The sequence below is a fragment of the Prunus persica genome, chromosome G1 (assembly GCF_000346465.2).
Source record: "Prunus persica cultivar Lovell chromosome G1, Prunus_persica_NCBIv2, whole genome shotgun sequence".
NCBI lineage: Eukaryota > Viridiplantae > Streptophyta > Magnoliopsida > Rosales > Rosaceae > Prunus > Prunus persica.
This window is the reverse complement of record NC_034009.1, coordinates 22,512,495-22,527,478: the sequence shown is the minus strand read 5'-3', so window position 1 is coordinate 22,527,478 and position 14,984 is coordinate 22,512,495. Positions and strand designations below refer to the sequence as shown.

The 14,984-nt window shown below is 42.5% G+C and overlaps 1 protein-coding gene across 1 annotated transcript; it reads left to right on the top strand.

Annotated features, from left to right (window-relative positions):
- On the top strand, nucleotides 8,906-13,194 carry LOC18794036 (potassium transporter 5). The gene is made up of 9 exons (XM_020559701.1): nucleotides 8,906-9,077; nucleotides 9,277-9,499; nucleotides 9,702-9,950; nucleotides 10,595-10,633; nucleotides 10,800-11,060; nucleotides 11,156-11,208; nucleotides 11,301-11,415; nucleotides 11,511-11,765; nucleotides 11,851-13,194. Exons 1-9 carry the CDS (start codon nucleotides 8,922-8,924, stop codon nucleotides 12,876-12,878), a joined length of 2,379 nt encoding a protein of 792 aa, XP_020415290.1. The 5' UTR covers nucleotides 8,906-8,921; the 3' UTR covers nucleotides 12,879-13,194.

Below are 14,984 nucleotides of genomic sequence, written 5' to 3'. Positions count from 1 at the left end.
ACTCCGGCTACAACCAAATCATGATGCATAAAGATGACAAGTCTAAAACCTATTTCATCATCGAAAGAGGTACATACTGCTACAAAGTCATGCCCTTTGGGCTAAAGAACGCCAGAGCAACCTACCAAAGGCTGGTGAACAAAATTTTCAAGGAGCAAATCGGCAAGACTATGGAGGTCTATGTAGACGACATGCTAGTCAAAGCTCCCGAGCGAGCAGACCACATCAAGAACCTTGCCGAGGCATTCAGCCTACTCCGAAAATACAACATGAAGTTGAACCCGAGCAAATGCACGTTTGGAGTCTCGTCCGGCCGATTCCTGGGATACTTAGTCACCCAAAGAGGAATTGAGGCACATCCAAATCAAATCAAGGCTATACTCAACATGAAGTCACCTGCCACAACAATGGAGATACAAAGTCTAACGGGTAGGGCGGCAGCTCTCAGCCGATTCCTCTCAAGATCTACCGATAAGTGCATGCCATTTTTCAAAGCCTTAAAGATGGGACACAGGGATAAGTGGGATGACGAGTGCGAAGTAGCTTTTCAAAACTTGAAAACCTACCTCACTTCACCTCCCTTACTCTCAAAACCGATACCAGGCGAAGATTTGTACATCTACCTGGCGGTGTCCGACTCAGCTGTCAGCTCAGCTCTCATCCGAGAAGAGCTGGGGGCACAACATCTGGTATTCTACACTTCAAAAGCTCTCCTCGGTGCAGAGACCCGCTATTCTGAAAATGGAGAAGCTCATTTTTTCGCTTGTAGTTTCTGCCAGAAAACTAAGGCCCTACTACCAAGCACACCGGATAATTGTCATAACAGACTTTCCTTTGAGATCGATCCTCCACAGCCACGAAGCTTCTCAGTGACTCACGAAATGGGCTATCGAACTCAGTCAATACGACCTCCTCTACCGGCCGAAGACTGCTATAAAAGCCCAAGCTTTAGCAATTTTGTTGTAGAGTTTACTCCGACAGCCGAAGAAGAGAAGATGGTCACGAAAAATAAGGAAAAAGCAGACGACACCTCCCCTGCCGATTCAAACCTACCAAACGACATGTGGCAATTGCATGTAGACGGAGCACCAAATCATAAAGGATCAGGGGCAGGCGTCGTCATAATCACCCCAGACGGAACCTTGTTGGAACAAGCCATCACACTAGGCTTTTCTGCTTCAAACAACGAGGTAGAATATGAGGCATTGCTCGCAGGACTGCGCCTAGCAAAAGAACTGACGATCAAGAGATTGGCCATCTACTCAGACTCCCAGCTGATCATGAATCAAGCCTCAGGCGAGTACATGGCAAAACATCCAAGAATGATCCAGTACCTCGACAAAGTCCAAGGACTTTTGAAAGAATTTCCTACTTTCACCATCCAACAAGTTCCACGGGCAGAGAACACTCATGCAGATGAGTTGGCAAGCCTAGGATCAGCACTGGACACCCAGTTCAGACGCTTCATCCCAGTCGAACACCTTGACCGACCAAGCATCGAAGAAATAGAGCCAATCGACTCAATGCAGATCGATGAAGACCCCAGCTGGCAAGACCCCATCATCGACTACTTAGTGAATGGAAATCTGCCAACGGATAAGTCCGAAACTAGGAAGGTCCAACAGAAAGCCGCGAGATATTACATGCAGGGCGACAAGCTCATTCGCAGATCATACTCCGGCCCTCATCTCACTTGCATAAAGTACCCTCAAACACTTGAGGTCCTCTGTAAAATTCATGACGGTGAGTGTAGCAACCACTCTGGGGGCAGGTCACTCGCCCAGAAGGCTCTAAACGTAGGCTATTTCTGGCCTACTATGCGCCATGACTCCACTGAATATGTCAAAAGATGTGATCGCTGCCAACGGTACAAACCACTTCCTAATCTGCCTGCCGAAATCTACCATCCGTAGAACAGTCCGTGGCCTTTCATGCAATGGGCCATCGACTTAGTAGGCCCCATGCCAACGGCACCGGCCAAGAAAGAAATGATGATCGTCGCCATTGATTACTTTACTAAATGGATCGAGGCTGAAGCTCTATCCTCTACTAAAGAAGATTATGTGGAATGATTTATCTGGAGAAACATTATCTGCCGGTTTGGCTGCCCACAATCACTAGTTACCGACAATGGCTCACAATTCATCGGCAAGCAGATCACTGCCTTCTTCAAAAAGTATGGCATCAAGCAGCATCTATCTACCCCAAGATATCCTCAAGGCAACGGCCAGGCCGAGGCATCCAATAAAATAATATTGGATTGTCTGAAGAAGAGATTAGAAGGCGCCAAAGGAAAATGGGTAGATGAGCTCCCTGGCGTACTATGGGCTTATCGCACCACCATGCGAAGATCAACTGGCGAAACCCCGTTTTTCCTCGCCTATGGAACTGAAGCGATCATTCCTCATCACTTCACTGTCCCCTCTATAAGCATCGAAGTGGGCAGTATTGAGCAGAACTCCGAGCAGATGAGACTCAACCTTGACTTACTTGAAGGCGAGTGCGAGAAGGCCATTGTCCGAGTCGCCTCCTATCAACAGCGGTTGAAGTCTTACTACGACAAAAGAGCTAAGATCAGACAGTTTCAACCAGGCGACCTTGTGCTAAGAAAAGCCTTCATCACTGCACAAAGACAAGGGTCTAAAAAGATGAAACCTAATTAGGAAGGCCCTTACATAATCAGCCGGTCCGGGGGCAGAGGAAGCTATACGCTTGACATCATGGAAGGAAAGGAGATTCCGCGACAATGGAAGGCCTACCACCTCCAAAGATACTATCCATGACACTTCCTCCTACCTGCTCAGTCCCCAGCAGACAATGAGTTATGCACATTTCTGAAGAAGAGAAGCAACTACTGCAAATTCCAGAATGTGCCACAACAAAAGACAGTTGCCCATAAGTAGCGTCCTTCGGGAGACGCAGGGCGACAACTAGGAGCAAACTTCGGGAGACGCAGCCCGTAAAGAAGCGTCCTAAGGGAGACGCAGGGTGCGCCAGGAATTTCCTAAGGAAGGTATCCAGGTTCCTATCCGTTTCCTAAGGGAGGCAGGATAGCCAAACAGTTGCCCATAAAAAGCATCCTAAGGGAGACGCAGGGCGACAACCAAAAGCGTCATTCGAGAGACGCAGCCCGCAAAGAAGCGTCCTAAGGGAGACGCTGGGTGCGCCAGGAATTTCCTAAGGGAAGTATCCAGGTTCCTATCTGTTTCCTAAGGGGGGCAGGATAGCCAAACAGTTGCCCATAAAAAACGTCCTAAGGGAGACGTAGAGCGACGACCAGAAGCGTCCTTCGGAAGACGCAGGCTGCAAAACAGTGTTCTAAGGGAGACGCAGGGTGCACCAGGAGTTTCTTAAAAGGGGGTCACCATGCTTCCTGCGGGAAATATCCAGGTTCCTATCCGTTTCCTAAGGGGGGCAGGATAGTCACAAAAGTTGTCCATAAAAAGCGTCTTAAGGGAGACACAGGGCGACGACCAAAAGCGTCCTTCGGGAGACGCAGCCCACAAAGCAGCATCCTAAGGGGGTTGCAGGGTGCGCCAGGAATTTCCTAAGGGAAATATCTAGGTTCCTATCCGTTTCCTAAAGGGGGCAGGATAGTCATACAGTTGTTCATAAGCAGCGTCCTAAGAGAGACGCAGGGCAACGACCAGAAGCGTCTTAAAGCGTTTTCTGAAAAAATGCAGAATACGCCCGGAGTCCCTCAAGGGGGACCCTGACTTTTGCCAAAATCCCAAGGGAAATACACAGCAAGACACTAACCGGTTACTCAAGCAGTTCACAAGACAATATGCAAATTGAAGTTGAAAAAATAAAGACTGAAATTTCCATAGCAAAGCGACCAACCGGCCAAGTTCAAACAAAAAGAAGATGGTCAAAACAAGACCAATTATTCTAAACAAAAAGCAGACTACAAAAACTGAAAAGAAATAAAGAAGTCTTCGTCTACTCCGAAACGCCAGCAGGAGACCCCTGATCTGCAGCCTCTTCAGCATCCTGATTAGCCACGCTCTCAGCAGCTCCACATGCATGATCTATGACGTCTGCCACCGCCTCATCAGCTGCATCATCCTCTGCTCCATCCTCTTCAGCTACTGCCTCTTCAGCCACCTGCTCTTCAGCTCCTTCAGTGTTCATAGCATTAGCCTTCTCACTTTGCACAGGGGGCAAGTCAGGATAGAGCATCTCGATATCTTCATCTCCAATGGCATAGAAGGGATCATACCCAATTGTGCAGTCCAAGTAGCCCAACTTGTACGCATCCATGACAGCTTCGGACTTGGATTATTCAGCAGACTTATGATAGGCGTGAAATCTAGCCAAAAGCTTGTCATAACTATGAGTGATGTCGGCATTCTTGCGCTCAAGGCGGAAATAAGCATCTTTTCGACTTGCCAAGTCTACAGCAAAAGAGCTGAGCTCGGAATCTTTCTCAGTAAGGGAACTCTTCAGCTCAGATGTCATCGCCCGGAAATCAGACGTCTTCTTCTCGTAACGAGTTTGCTCGGCAGAAAGCTTGCTAGCTAGCTCAGCATTCTTCTTCTTCAACTCACTAAGCTGAGCAGAAGAGGAGGCAACAGCAGACGACGAGTTCCGGATGGTCTCCGCAGCAAAAACCACTCCTTTTTTAAGCAAATGAAATGTTGCTTCTCTTTGTTTTTCCAAGGAAAGACTTGAGAAAGTACCAAGATCACCAGCCTGACGGATTTGATCAACAGCTTAGCACACGTGGATGGACTTGACAGGAAGTTCGTCTTCAGCATATCAGACACACCTGCATCCCCTGCAGGGCTGGACTTGTCCACCTTGGAATCAGCCGCTAATGTTGCAGAAGAACCTTTCGCTCGGGCAGATGACTCTCTCGCCTTTTTGGCCGCCGCCATAGCTGAAACATGATGGTTGGATGGATGAGCAGACCGCCCAGATCGACTTCCACTCTTCGACTGATGTAGATAACCTGAACTTCGGAGATGAGCATCTGCACCTCTTTGCTTCTCAACTGGTGAGCTAGATCGCACACGAATTATTTCGCAGAGCAGATCTTGATCTCCATACTCATCAGCAAGAGGCTTAAGGGGAACATCCTTAATGTTGCGCATACCACCAATCTTCTTGCTATTTGCACCAACAAGATGTTTGACCCTGGCAGATGATGCGGGAATAGCTCATACTTGGGTCTTCTCAACAGAAGGGAGCCTTGGCTTCTTCCTCAATAGAGACACATTCCTCGCCCGTAAAGAAGTAGCTTGAGTTCTCAAAGACTTGACATCAGCCTTCCTCTTTGAGGGGGGTTCAGCAGAGCACTCCTTTCATGCAGCAGGCAAATCATCAGGGTTCGGATCATCCTGCTTCCATCTCTCGATCAGCAGGGGGCAGTCCACTAACTTCTTCCTGATTGTCGCTCGGCAGCCACCAGTTGCAACCGCTGCTCCAATCTTCTTTGGCCGCCAGTCACGACGACAACCAGCCTAGTCCCACCCAGCTGGTCCTAGCCGCGAAAAAGGGAAGATGAAGAAAAAATTTACGTGCTCGACTTACTTTGGGATGCACGGCAACTCCTCTCTTCGACAAGCAGTACAAAATTCTCCAAGATCTTTCTCAAGCTAGAAAGTAGAGAAGTTAAGTTTGCAATGTGAGAAAGAGTGAAGAGAAGCCCTGTATTTATACAAGTTGGACAACCCGGGTCAAGAAGGAATCGCAAGCTCATTCCTACTAGGAATCCAACTCCAACTACAGTCAGAAGCCTACAGCAATTGAGAATCTGATCTGCGAAGGAGTCCAACTCACATAATAAAGCCCAGACACAGTTGGAGAGCCCCAAAAAAATAATTTCATCTCCTACATGCCACACAAGCGCCATGCAGAAGCTGGGGGCATTTGTGAGAGCATATATTTTCGTCTCCAATCAGGGCACGCCACGTGGAAAAGAAGATTATCTCTTAAATTAATTAATTAAACCAGTTTATCTGGCTAATTAATTAATTGGGATAAATATCTTAATTAATATGATATTATCTTTATTTAAAGAGATAATATCATTAATTAAGATATTATCCTAATAAGGAGAAGATAATATCATTTAATTCAGATATTATCTTCTTAAGAGATAATATATTTAATTCGGATATTATCAAAGCTGACTCAATTCCTACGAAACCCTAGCCCCGAGGCTCCTATAAATAGACGACCTCATTCATCATTCAAGGTACTTCAGAAAACCTACTCCTAATACCCGAGAAAAATACCCGAAGCTCTCTCTCCCTCTCCACTCTCCATATTTTCTCCACACGGCTCTGGCCACCACACACGGCTCTGACCACCCGGTTTACACCATACATACAACTCCGTACCCTTTGCTTAGCTATTGTTTTCCTACAAACACTCGAACTAACTTAGGCATCGGAGAGCCTTTAGCCAACACTCCCCGGGTGTGGTCTATTTACTTCAGTCTTTTTTACAGGAATCGAGGAAAAGAGAGAAGGAATATCGAAGGTTGAAGGATCTAGAAGCGAATATTCTCCCGTGAGATTATTTGCACAAACAGTTACCTTCCATGGTCTTAACTGAAATTTCTTTCAACTCTGGTTTTTGGTTGGTTCGCAATATTTTTTGGGGTTAGTTTTGATTTATTACTCTGAACTCTTACCCTTAAAGTACGTATGCTCCTACATTCTTAATTTTAACTATTACATACCTTAAGCTTTTCATTTTTTTTGCAATCTGGTTCCGGTGTTAACTTTGACATCAAAATTTTCATTAATTGCTTGCATAGCAAACATGGGTCTCACCTATTCGCTTATTTCGATGTTAGTTGAAGGGTATTTTCGGGTAATTAGTGTCTTCCTACCCATGAAGAACACATTACATGCATTAATACCAAATCATTTTTTAACAAAATACCCTTCAATTCACATTGAAGTAAGTGAATAGATGGGACCCAGACTTATCACGCAAGCAATTAACCAAAATTTTGACGATGAAGTTAATGAGGGAACCATATTGCACAAAATTGAAAAGTTAAGGATATATAATCGTTAAAATTGAGAGTTCAAGAACAAACGTGCCTTAAAGGTAAAAATTCAGAGTACTAAATTGAAATTAACCGTATTTTTTTATAGGCTAAAAGTCACTTTTGGTCCCTATAGTTTGGCACTTCAACCACTTTTGAGTTTATAGTTTCAATTCCGTCAATTTTGACCATGTAGTTTCATATTTATAGCAATTCAATGACAAGTTAGTATTCCTGTCAATTTCTTTGACGGTGCAAGGGGAAATTTCGTCAACTCAAAATCCTTGAGTATAAAAGCTCATCTGAAACTCCCCTAATTGCATATTAGGGCTTGAAATTGGTTATTTTTGTTTAAGGTTCTTAAAAAATTTGGATTAGTGGTTGAATTTCGAGCCCTCATATGAAATGGGAAGAATTTCAGACAAGCTTCTACGCTCAAGGGTTTTGGGTTGACGAAATTGCCCCTTACATCATTAAAGAAATTGACAAGAATACTAATATATCCTTGAATTGCTACAAATACAAAACCACAATGGTAAAATTGACAAAATTAAAACTATATAATCAAAAATGGTTGAAGTGCTAAATTATAAAGACCAAAAGTGGCTTTTGGCCCTTTTTTTCGTCAACATGTGGATGTCTTATTTCAAAACGCTATTGGTTTACATTTTCACTAAGGGTGGGCACGGTTCGGTTTGGACCGGTTTAGAACCGATCCGGTACTATTCATCCGGTTTGGTTCGGTTCGGTTTTAATTAAAAAAATTTCAAAAACTGTCCGGTTCGGTTTGAACCGATTTCGGTCCGGTTCCGATTCCGGTTCGGTTTTGAACCGGATTATAAAAATTATTTTTTTAAATTATTTTTTAATACAATTCTCAACTGAAATATTATTTTTTTACTTGAAAATTAACAAATTACTCAATTTCATATAAAAAATAAATATTAAAGTGAGAAAAGAGAGATATTTTGACATTGAACTTGGATAAATATTAGTTTTTTTTTAGTGAAATTAAAAATATAGCATTAAATATAAATATATATTGAAATTATATTTTTTTTTAGTTTCACCGGTTCGGTTTGGCCCGGTTCGATTTTTGAAGACATGGAACCGGATCCGGAACCGGTCCAAACCGGTCCGGTTCGGTTTTTGACTTTTTGGTCAACTCGATTTTTTTCCGGTTTGGTTCGGTACGGTTCGGCTCAGATTTCCGGTTCGCCGGTTTGAGTGCCCACCCCTAATTTTCACCCATTATTATATGGGTTTTAATATTGGTAATCATTGCAATAATGTTTCATAAAATAATATTTCTTACTTCTGAAGTTCGCTTTCAAGATCATTTTAGATCCCAAATTGTCATCTACAACAATTGGGTCTTGAATTTTTATGGTAATTTTAGATCCGTACCGTCTCATAGTCCTTATATATAATCAGCATGATTACCAAAATTGCATATCCATAAACTTCTTTGTCTTTTACCAAAATTGTTTATCCATAAATCTTCGTCTGATTATCTTAATCCTATGATTAAGTCATTGACGGCATACCATAAACTGATTTCCACTAAAAGACGAAAAATCTAATCCATAATTTACTAAAACAAAGCGCACGAAGGTTCATATTTGAAAATTGCAGATAAATATGTACTAATGTCAGAAGGAATACGAGAGAACATGCGACTTTGTGACCCCAACGACAAACCCCCTACCGTGTCAAATTTCTAAATATTATTGCTCATTTATAAACAATACGAGTAACTGACACGTCTACACGAATATTCTTTTGCAGATGGATATGGAAAAATAAATTAATAAGCTTACAGGTCACAAGTGTTCAGAGTCTAATGCGTGTTTGATTTCGCCTATAAAAACATGAGGCATGGTGTTGAATTTTAAGACAAGTACCAGAAGAAGAAATGGCAGAGAAAGTGGTGAGCCTGAGAGAAGGGGAGGCAGAGTTAACGAACCAGCACCTGAAGGAGAGAAAGGCGTCATGGGCTAAGTTGCGCCGCGTGGACTCTCTCAGTTTAGAGGCTGGAAGAGTTTCCACGACCCGGAGCCATGGCTCACAGGTCTGTTCTACTATAAATTTCATAGTCCATTAGAGTAGTTTAGAATATCGCACTGTCAAAAGAAAAAAATCATTTCCATGACCTATTATTTCATTAACACGAATTTAATCTCGCTTAATTTCTACTATTTATTAAAGACACTGTATTTGATCTGGTAAGATGGTACAAATAGCAGCAACTAATAATACTTTTGTTTCAGGTAAGTTGGCAAAGAACGTTGAGTTTGGCCTTTCAGAGCATAGGGATTGTGTATGGGGACATAGGGACGTCTCCACTCTATGTGTTTTCGAGCACTTTCACAGATGGTATTGACAACGTCGATGACATTCTAGGGGTATTGTCTCTCATCATCTATACCATAGCTCTCGTGCCCATGCTCAAGTATGTCTTCATCGTCCTCTGGGCCAACGATAACGGCGATGGTAAAATCGATAAACATATGTTCGATCTCAATTCACGTAACAATGTTTCATTTTTTTCAAGTTCAACTAAACAAAAAATATACTAACATGTGTCGAGGCCGACTCATCATAGTACTACTTGTTATAAATAAACCAATAACTTTATGAATTAATTTGTCATTAATTACCCCGAAAAACTAATTAAGTGTACATTAATTTGTAGGGGGAACGTTTGCACTGTATTCATTGATGTGTCGGTATGCGAAGGTGAGCTTAATTCCGAATAACCAGCCAGAAGATAGGGAGCTATCCAACTACAAACTGGAAACACCATCCAACGAGTTAAAACGAGCCCAAACCATCAAGAAGAAGTTGGAGAATAGTAAGATGGCACAATACGTTCTTTTCCTTGTGACCATTATGGGAACTTCCATGGTCATTGGAGATGGGGTTCTTACTCCATGCATTTCAGGTAATTAGTACACTTCAATTGGCAAATAAAATAAGGCACACAATTCTGGCTTTCATGTTTGGTTTTAGATGTTTTCATTATTTCCGCTGTATAATTTAATGGTTTTATGGTGTTCTAATAAAGTATCTTTTTTAATAAATAAAAAATAAGTATTTTACCTACGATGAATTTTCAAACACACCCCAGTATCTGATTTCATAATCTAGACTTCTATTTTTTTAATTCTCGTAAAAAGATCATTCCTGTAAATAATTATAAAAATCAAAAGTTGATTGGTCATTTGTCTATCATCATAATCATTTTAGTCAAATTAGAAATGAAGTATCATCTATTTATTCGATTGCAATTAGATGATACTTCATTTTCGATTTGGACTCATTTCGATTATGGATGATCTTGATAAAGGCCAAAAAAAATTGACAACGATTCAGATCATAAAACTACATTGTAGGTCTGACCAAAAAATATACAACATTGTGAGTGAGTGGACTTTTTTTTTTTATTGGAACATTGTGGGTGGACTTAAAAGGTGGTTTGTGTCACACAGAGTGTGTATTTGAAAACTTGTTATTTAAATATTCTGTGTACTAATATCTTGCAAGAGTTGAATATTAACACAAATTCTATGTACATATTGCGTGCAGTCCTTTCTGCAGTGAGCGGGATTAAGTCTTTAGGCACAGGTAACATATATATACATGTTTTTTTATTTATTATTGTTTTGTATTGCCCCAAATATTGTGACCAAAACAAAAGGGGAAGAAAACAGAGAAGACTTGGATGTGCAAATCAGAAAGACATTCATTTTAGCGGTTTCCTAACATTGGCTGAGCCTGAGAATTGATACAGATGCTGTTGTGGGGATTTCCATAGTAATCTTGATCGTTCTCTTTGCTGCTCAACGATTTGGGACTGATAAAGTGGGCTACACCTTTGCACCCATCATTCTGCTGTGGTTCTTGCTCATCAGCGGCATTGGTCTCTACAACTTGTTCAAACATGACGTTGGTGTATTGCGTGCTTTCAACCCAAAATACATCATAGATTTCTTCAAAAGAAATGGGAAAAAAGGATGGGTTTCCCTTGGGGGAGTTTTCCTCTGCATTACTGGTATGTGACCGCGCACGGTTATATATAGTTTTAACATATCTGATCTCCTTCACTCCTTGTGAATATGGATTTAACTAGTGGCTTAAATTAACCAGGGACTGAGGCCATGTTTGCTGATTTGGGTCACTTCAATGTCAAAGCAATCCAAGTAAGTAAAGAGCAAATACCTTGTGCATATTTTTGTGCTTTTGGTTGTCTCCTCAAAAAGGTTCTTACAAGTTGCACCATAATGTGTTGCAGATCAGTTTCTCTTGCATCACATTTCCTGCATTAATAACTGCATATAGTGGGCAAGCAGCATTCCTCAGAAAGTTCCCAGGGAAGGTGGAGCACACATTCTATGACTCAATACCAGGTGAGTTTTCACTTCTCAATGTAATTGCACTTTACCACTGTGCTTGAACAATTTTACTAAGTTAATAACTATCTTCACTGGGATGCAATGTGCAGACCCTTTGTATTGGCCAACTTTCGTCATTGCCGTAGCTGCTGCTATTATTGCCAGTCAGGCTATGATATCTGGGGCATTTTCAATCATCTCCCAGTCCCTAAGTTTGGGTTGTTTCCCGAGAGTTAAGGTTGTTCATACCTCTGCCAAGTATGAGGGTCAGGTGTACATACCTGAGATCAACTACCTGCTTATGGTTGCTTGTGTTATAGTCACTGCAGCATTCAAGACCACCGGAAAGATTGGCAACGCATATGGTAATTAAGCACAACAACGCATTTTGAATTTGTACAGCCCAAATTTGTAGATTTCCAAAATGACGTGTACCTGTTTGTGATGCAGGAATTGCTGTGGTTAGTGTTATGGTCATCACAACATGTTTGCTTACTCTCATTATGTTGGTGATATGGAAGACGAGCATATGGTTGATTGCTCTGTTCTTTGTGGTGTTCATCTCCATCGAGGTGGTTTATTCATCCGCCGTGCTGTACAAATTTGCGCAAGGCGGTTTCCTTCCTCTGGTCTTTGCTTCTCTCCTTATGGCAATCATGGGGATTTGGCATTATGTGCACAAACAAAAATACATGTTTGAGCTCAACAACAAGGTTTCCACAGAATACATGAAACAATTGGCCTGTAACCCCAACATAAATAGGGTGCCAGGCATTGGACTTCTATATTCTGAGCTTGTGCAGGGAATTCCCCCTATATTTTCTCACTTTGTCAACAATGTACCCTCCATCCACTCTGTTATAGTGATTGTCTCCATCAAGCCTATCCCATTCAGCAAAGTTGCATTGGAGGAGAGGTTTCTGTTTCGACAGTTGGAGCCAAGAGAGTACAGAATGTTCCGCTGTGTAGCAAGGTATGGTTACAATGACAGAGTTGAGGAACCTGAAGAGTTCGAGCGCCAACTGGTTGAGAACTTGAAAGAATTCATCCGCCACGAAGTTCACGAACACTTCGTACTTGATGGAGGAGTGACAGAGAAGACAGAGGAGGCAAGGAAAGATGGGGAGTCATTCAATGGTGAAGAATCAGCACAACAAGTTAACCCGCCTCGGGTCTCAACAGGGTCCATTCAGTCATTCAATGCTGCGAGGTCGGTGAACTCATCCAGCAGAATTGTCTCTGCACCCATCAAAGGAGCTGAGGAGGAAATTCAGTTTGTGCAAGGAGCTATGAAGGACGGCATAGTTTATCTGCTGGGAGAGACAGAAGTGTTGGCCGCACAGAACTCGTCATTGTTCAAGAAGTTTGTTGTCAACTATGCCTACGATTTCTTGAGGAAAAACTTCAGGCAAGGGGAACAAGTCATGGCAATCCCAAGGACTAGGCTTCTCAAAGTTGGAATGACGTATGAGATATGAGATGACAGTGTTTGTGAGAAAAGGAGTGGTTTGTGTAATGTGCTTCTCAATGTGCTAATTTGTGTGCGGCTCCAACACCAGTTGACAAGCAATATATATATATATATATATATGTGTGTGTTCAGCTCATACAAGGCAGAGGCATGCCATTGTAACTTAGCTAGGAAGTGGTTGTGAGCAATTTGATTTTATATACGTATATACTTTCGTGTGAATTGTTCCACTTGATGAAGATGAGCCTTTGCCTTCAGTATGAAATTGTATAAAGAAGTCCAGCACTGCAAACAAATTACAGTATAGAGACCCTGTTGAATGCCACCATATCCAAGTAGAATCATGCTAAGTAAATTTCTGTTTTGGAGTTGAGCATGATGCTTGTGTGACTAGTTAGATGAACATTCATAAGGAGAGAGAGACATGGTTAAAAATATAAACTGGATAAATTAGATATACGGTATACTCCAGCAATGCATAGAAGTAATGAAAGACGTACAAACGATATTGGATTGAAAGCAGTGTACAGGAACTTCATGTGTGATTAAGTTGTAAGACTAATGCCACCGATGAACAAGAACCACAAGATGATAATTGTGGGAACACATATTTTACCGGCCAATAAGAAGACGATACGTGGAAAAGGGGTATTCTTTAGGCCAACTAATTACCTAATTTAATTAGGGAAATTATCTTTAATTAAATATGGGAATATCTCCCTAAATCAAGGAACCAATTTCCAGTAAATCCCTCTTATTATTCCTATCATCTTTTTGGGAAGGAATAATCCTAACCAAATAAGGATTATACTCTCAAACCCTAGTATACAAGGAGCACTATAAATACATGGCTAAACAAGACACTCAAGGTAATTCTTCTCTAATTCTGAAACCCTACACAAATTCTAAACATAATTCTAAAACCCTACACAAACTCCTCTCTCTCTCTCTCTCTCTCTCTCTCTCTCTCTCTCTCTCTCTCTCTCCCCCACACAGCTCCAGCCACCAAACACAGCTCTGGCCACCCGGCTCTCCCCGTGAGAGAAAACTCCGTCCACTTTAGCTATTGTCGTATCTTTCTCAAGATCCAATCGAACTAACTTAGGCATCAGAGGGTCTTTAGCCAATATCCCCCCAGGTGTGGTCCATTGACCTAGATTTGTTTTACAAGAACCAAGGGAGAAGAAAGAGAAGGACATTCAAGGGTCGAAGAATCTACATGTGAATATTCCCGTGCAAACATTTGCTCAAACATATTTGGTGCTTTTATTAAGAGCACGAGTTATACTCGACGCGTGTTCTTGACTCAAAGGAATCTCCTCCTATTCATCCCTCAAACGAAGCCTTCCAAACAACTACGGTTTGAAGCAAGCGCACAAGACGGGTCCAAGCCATCACGATGGGGCTGCATCAAACCAACTCCCACAATCCACCACCAAAGTTACAGATCCACACACCACAACTGTGGCTTCCATCACGGCTCCAACCAGCGCTACTCCTCCTCTCAGCCTCGTGGTCGAGAGTGCTATGCCGCCATCTTCCACCGGGCCTCCTCGCGGCTCTGCGGCCAGCACCACCTTACTGCAGCAAGGGTTAGCAATCGTCTCCAGCAACCACCTCCCTGACGACTTCACAATAGAATCCAATACACACCTTCATAGCGTCGTCGCGATGCACGACCCAATCACCAGTCACGGCCAACTTAGTGTCACCGCGAACTTTGGCTCCGTAGTGGAACAATTACATTTATTCCCTCATTTGCCTCCACACTTGACGTATGCACCCGCATATACCTACAATGAAACCCTAGCTCGCGTGCAATTAGGCTCCACACAATTCTTTACCCTTAGACAAATCAACTTAGTTCGAGACCTTGGCCCCGGATCTCAAGGTGAAGAGGTAAGGAATAACGAACGCACCGGCAGGCAGCTGGAGAGGACACAAATAAGTCAAGCAAGACCCAGCAGGCGATGAGAAGGACAAGAGCGTCTTGCTTAGCAAGCAAGCATGTCACAAGCATTTGCGAGCTCCATCCAAGGTAGATAGAGCCTCCATGCAAGATTAGGTCCAAGGACCAACGTACACGAAAAGTTGGGACTGCGATCCAATGTCC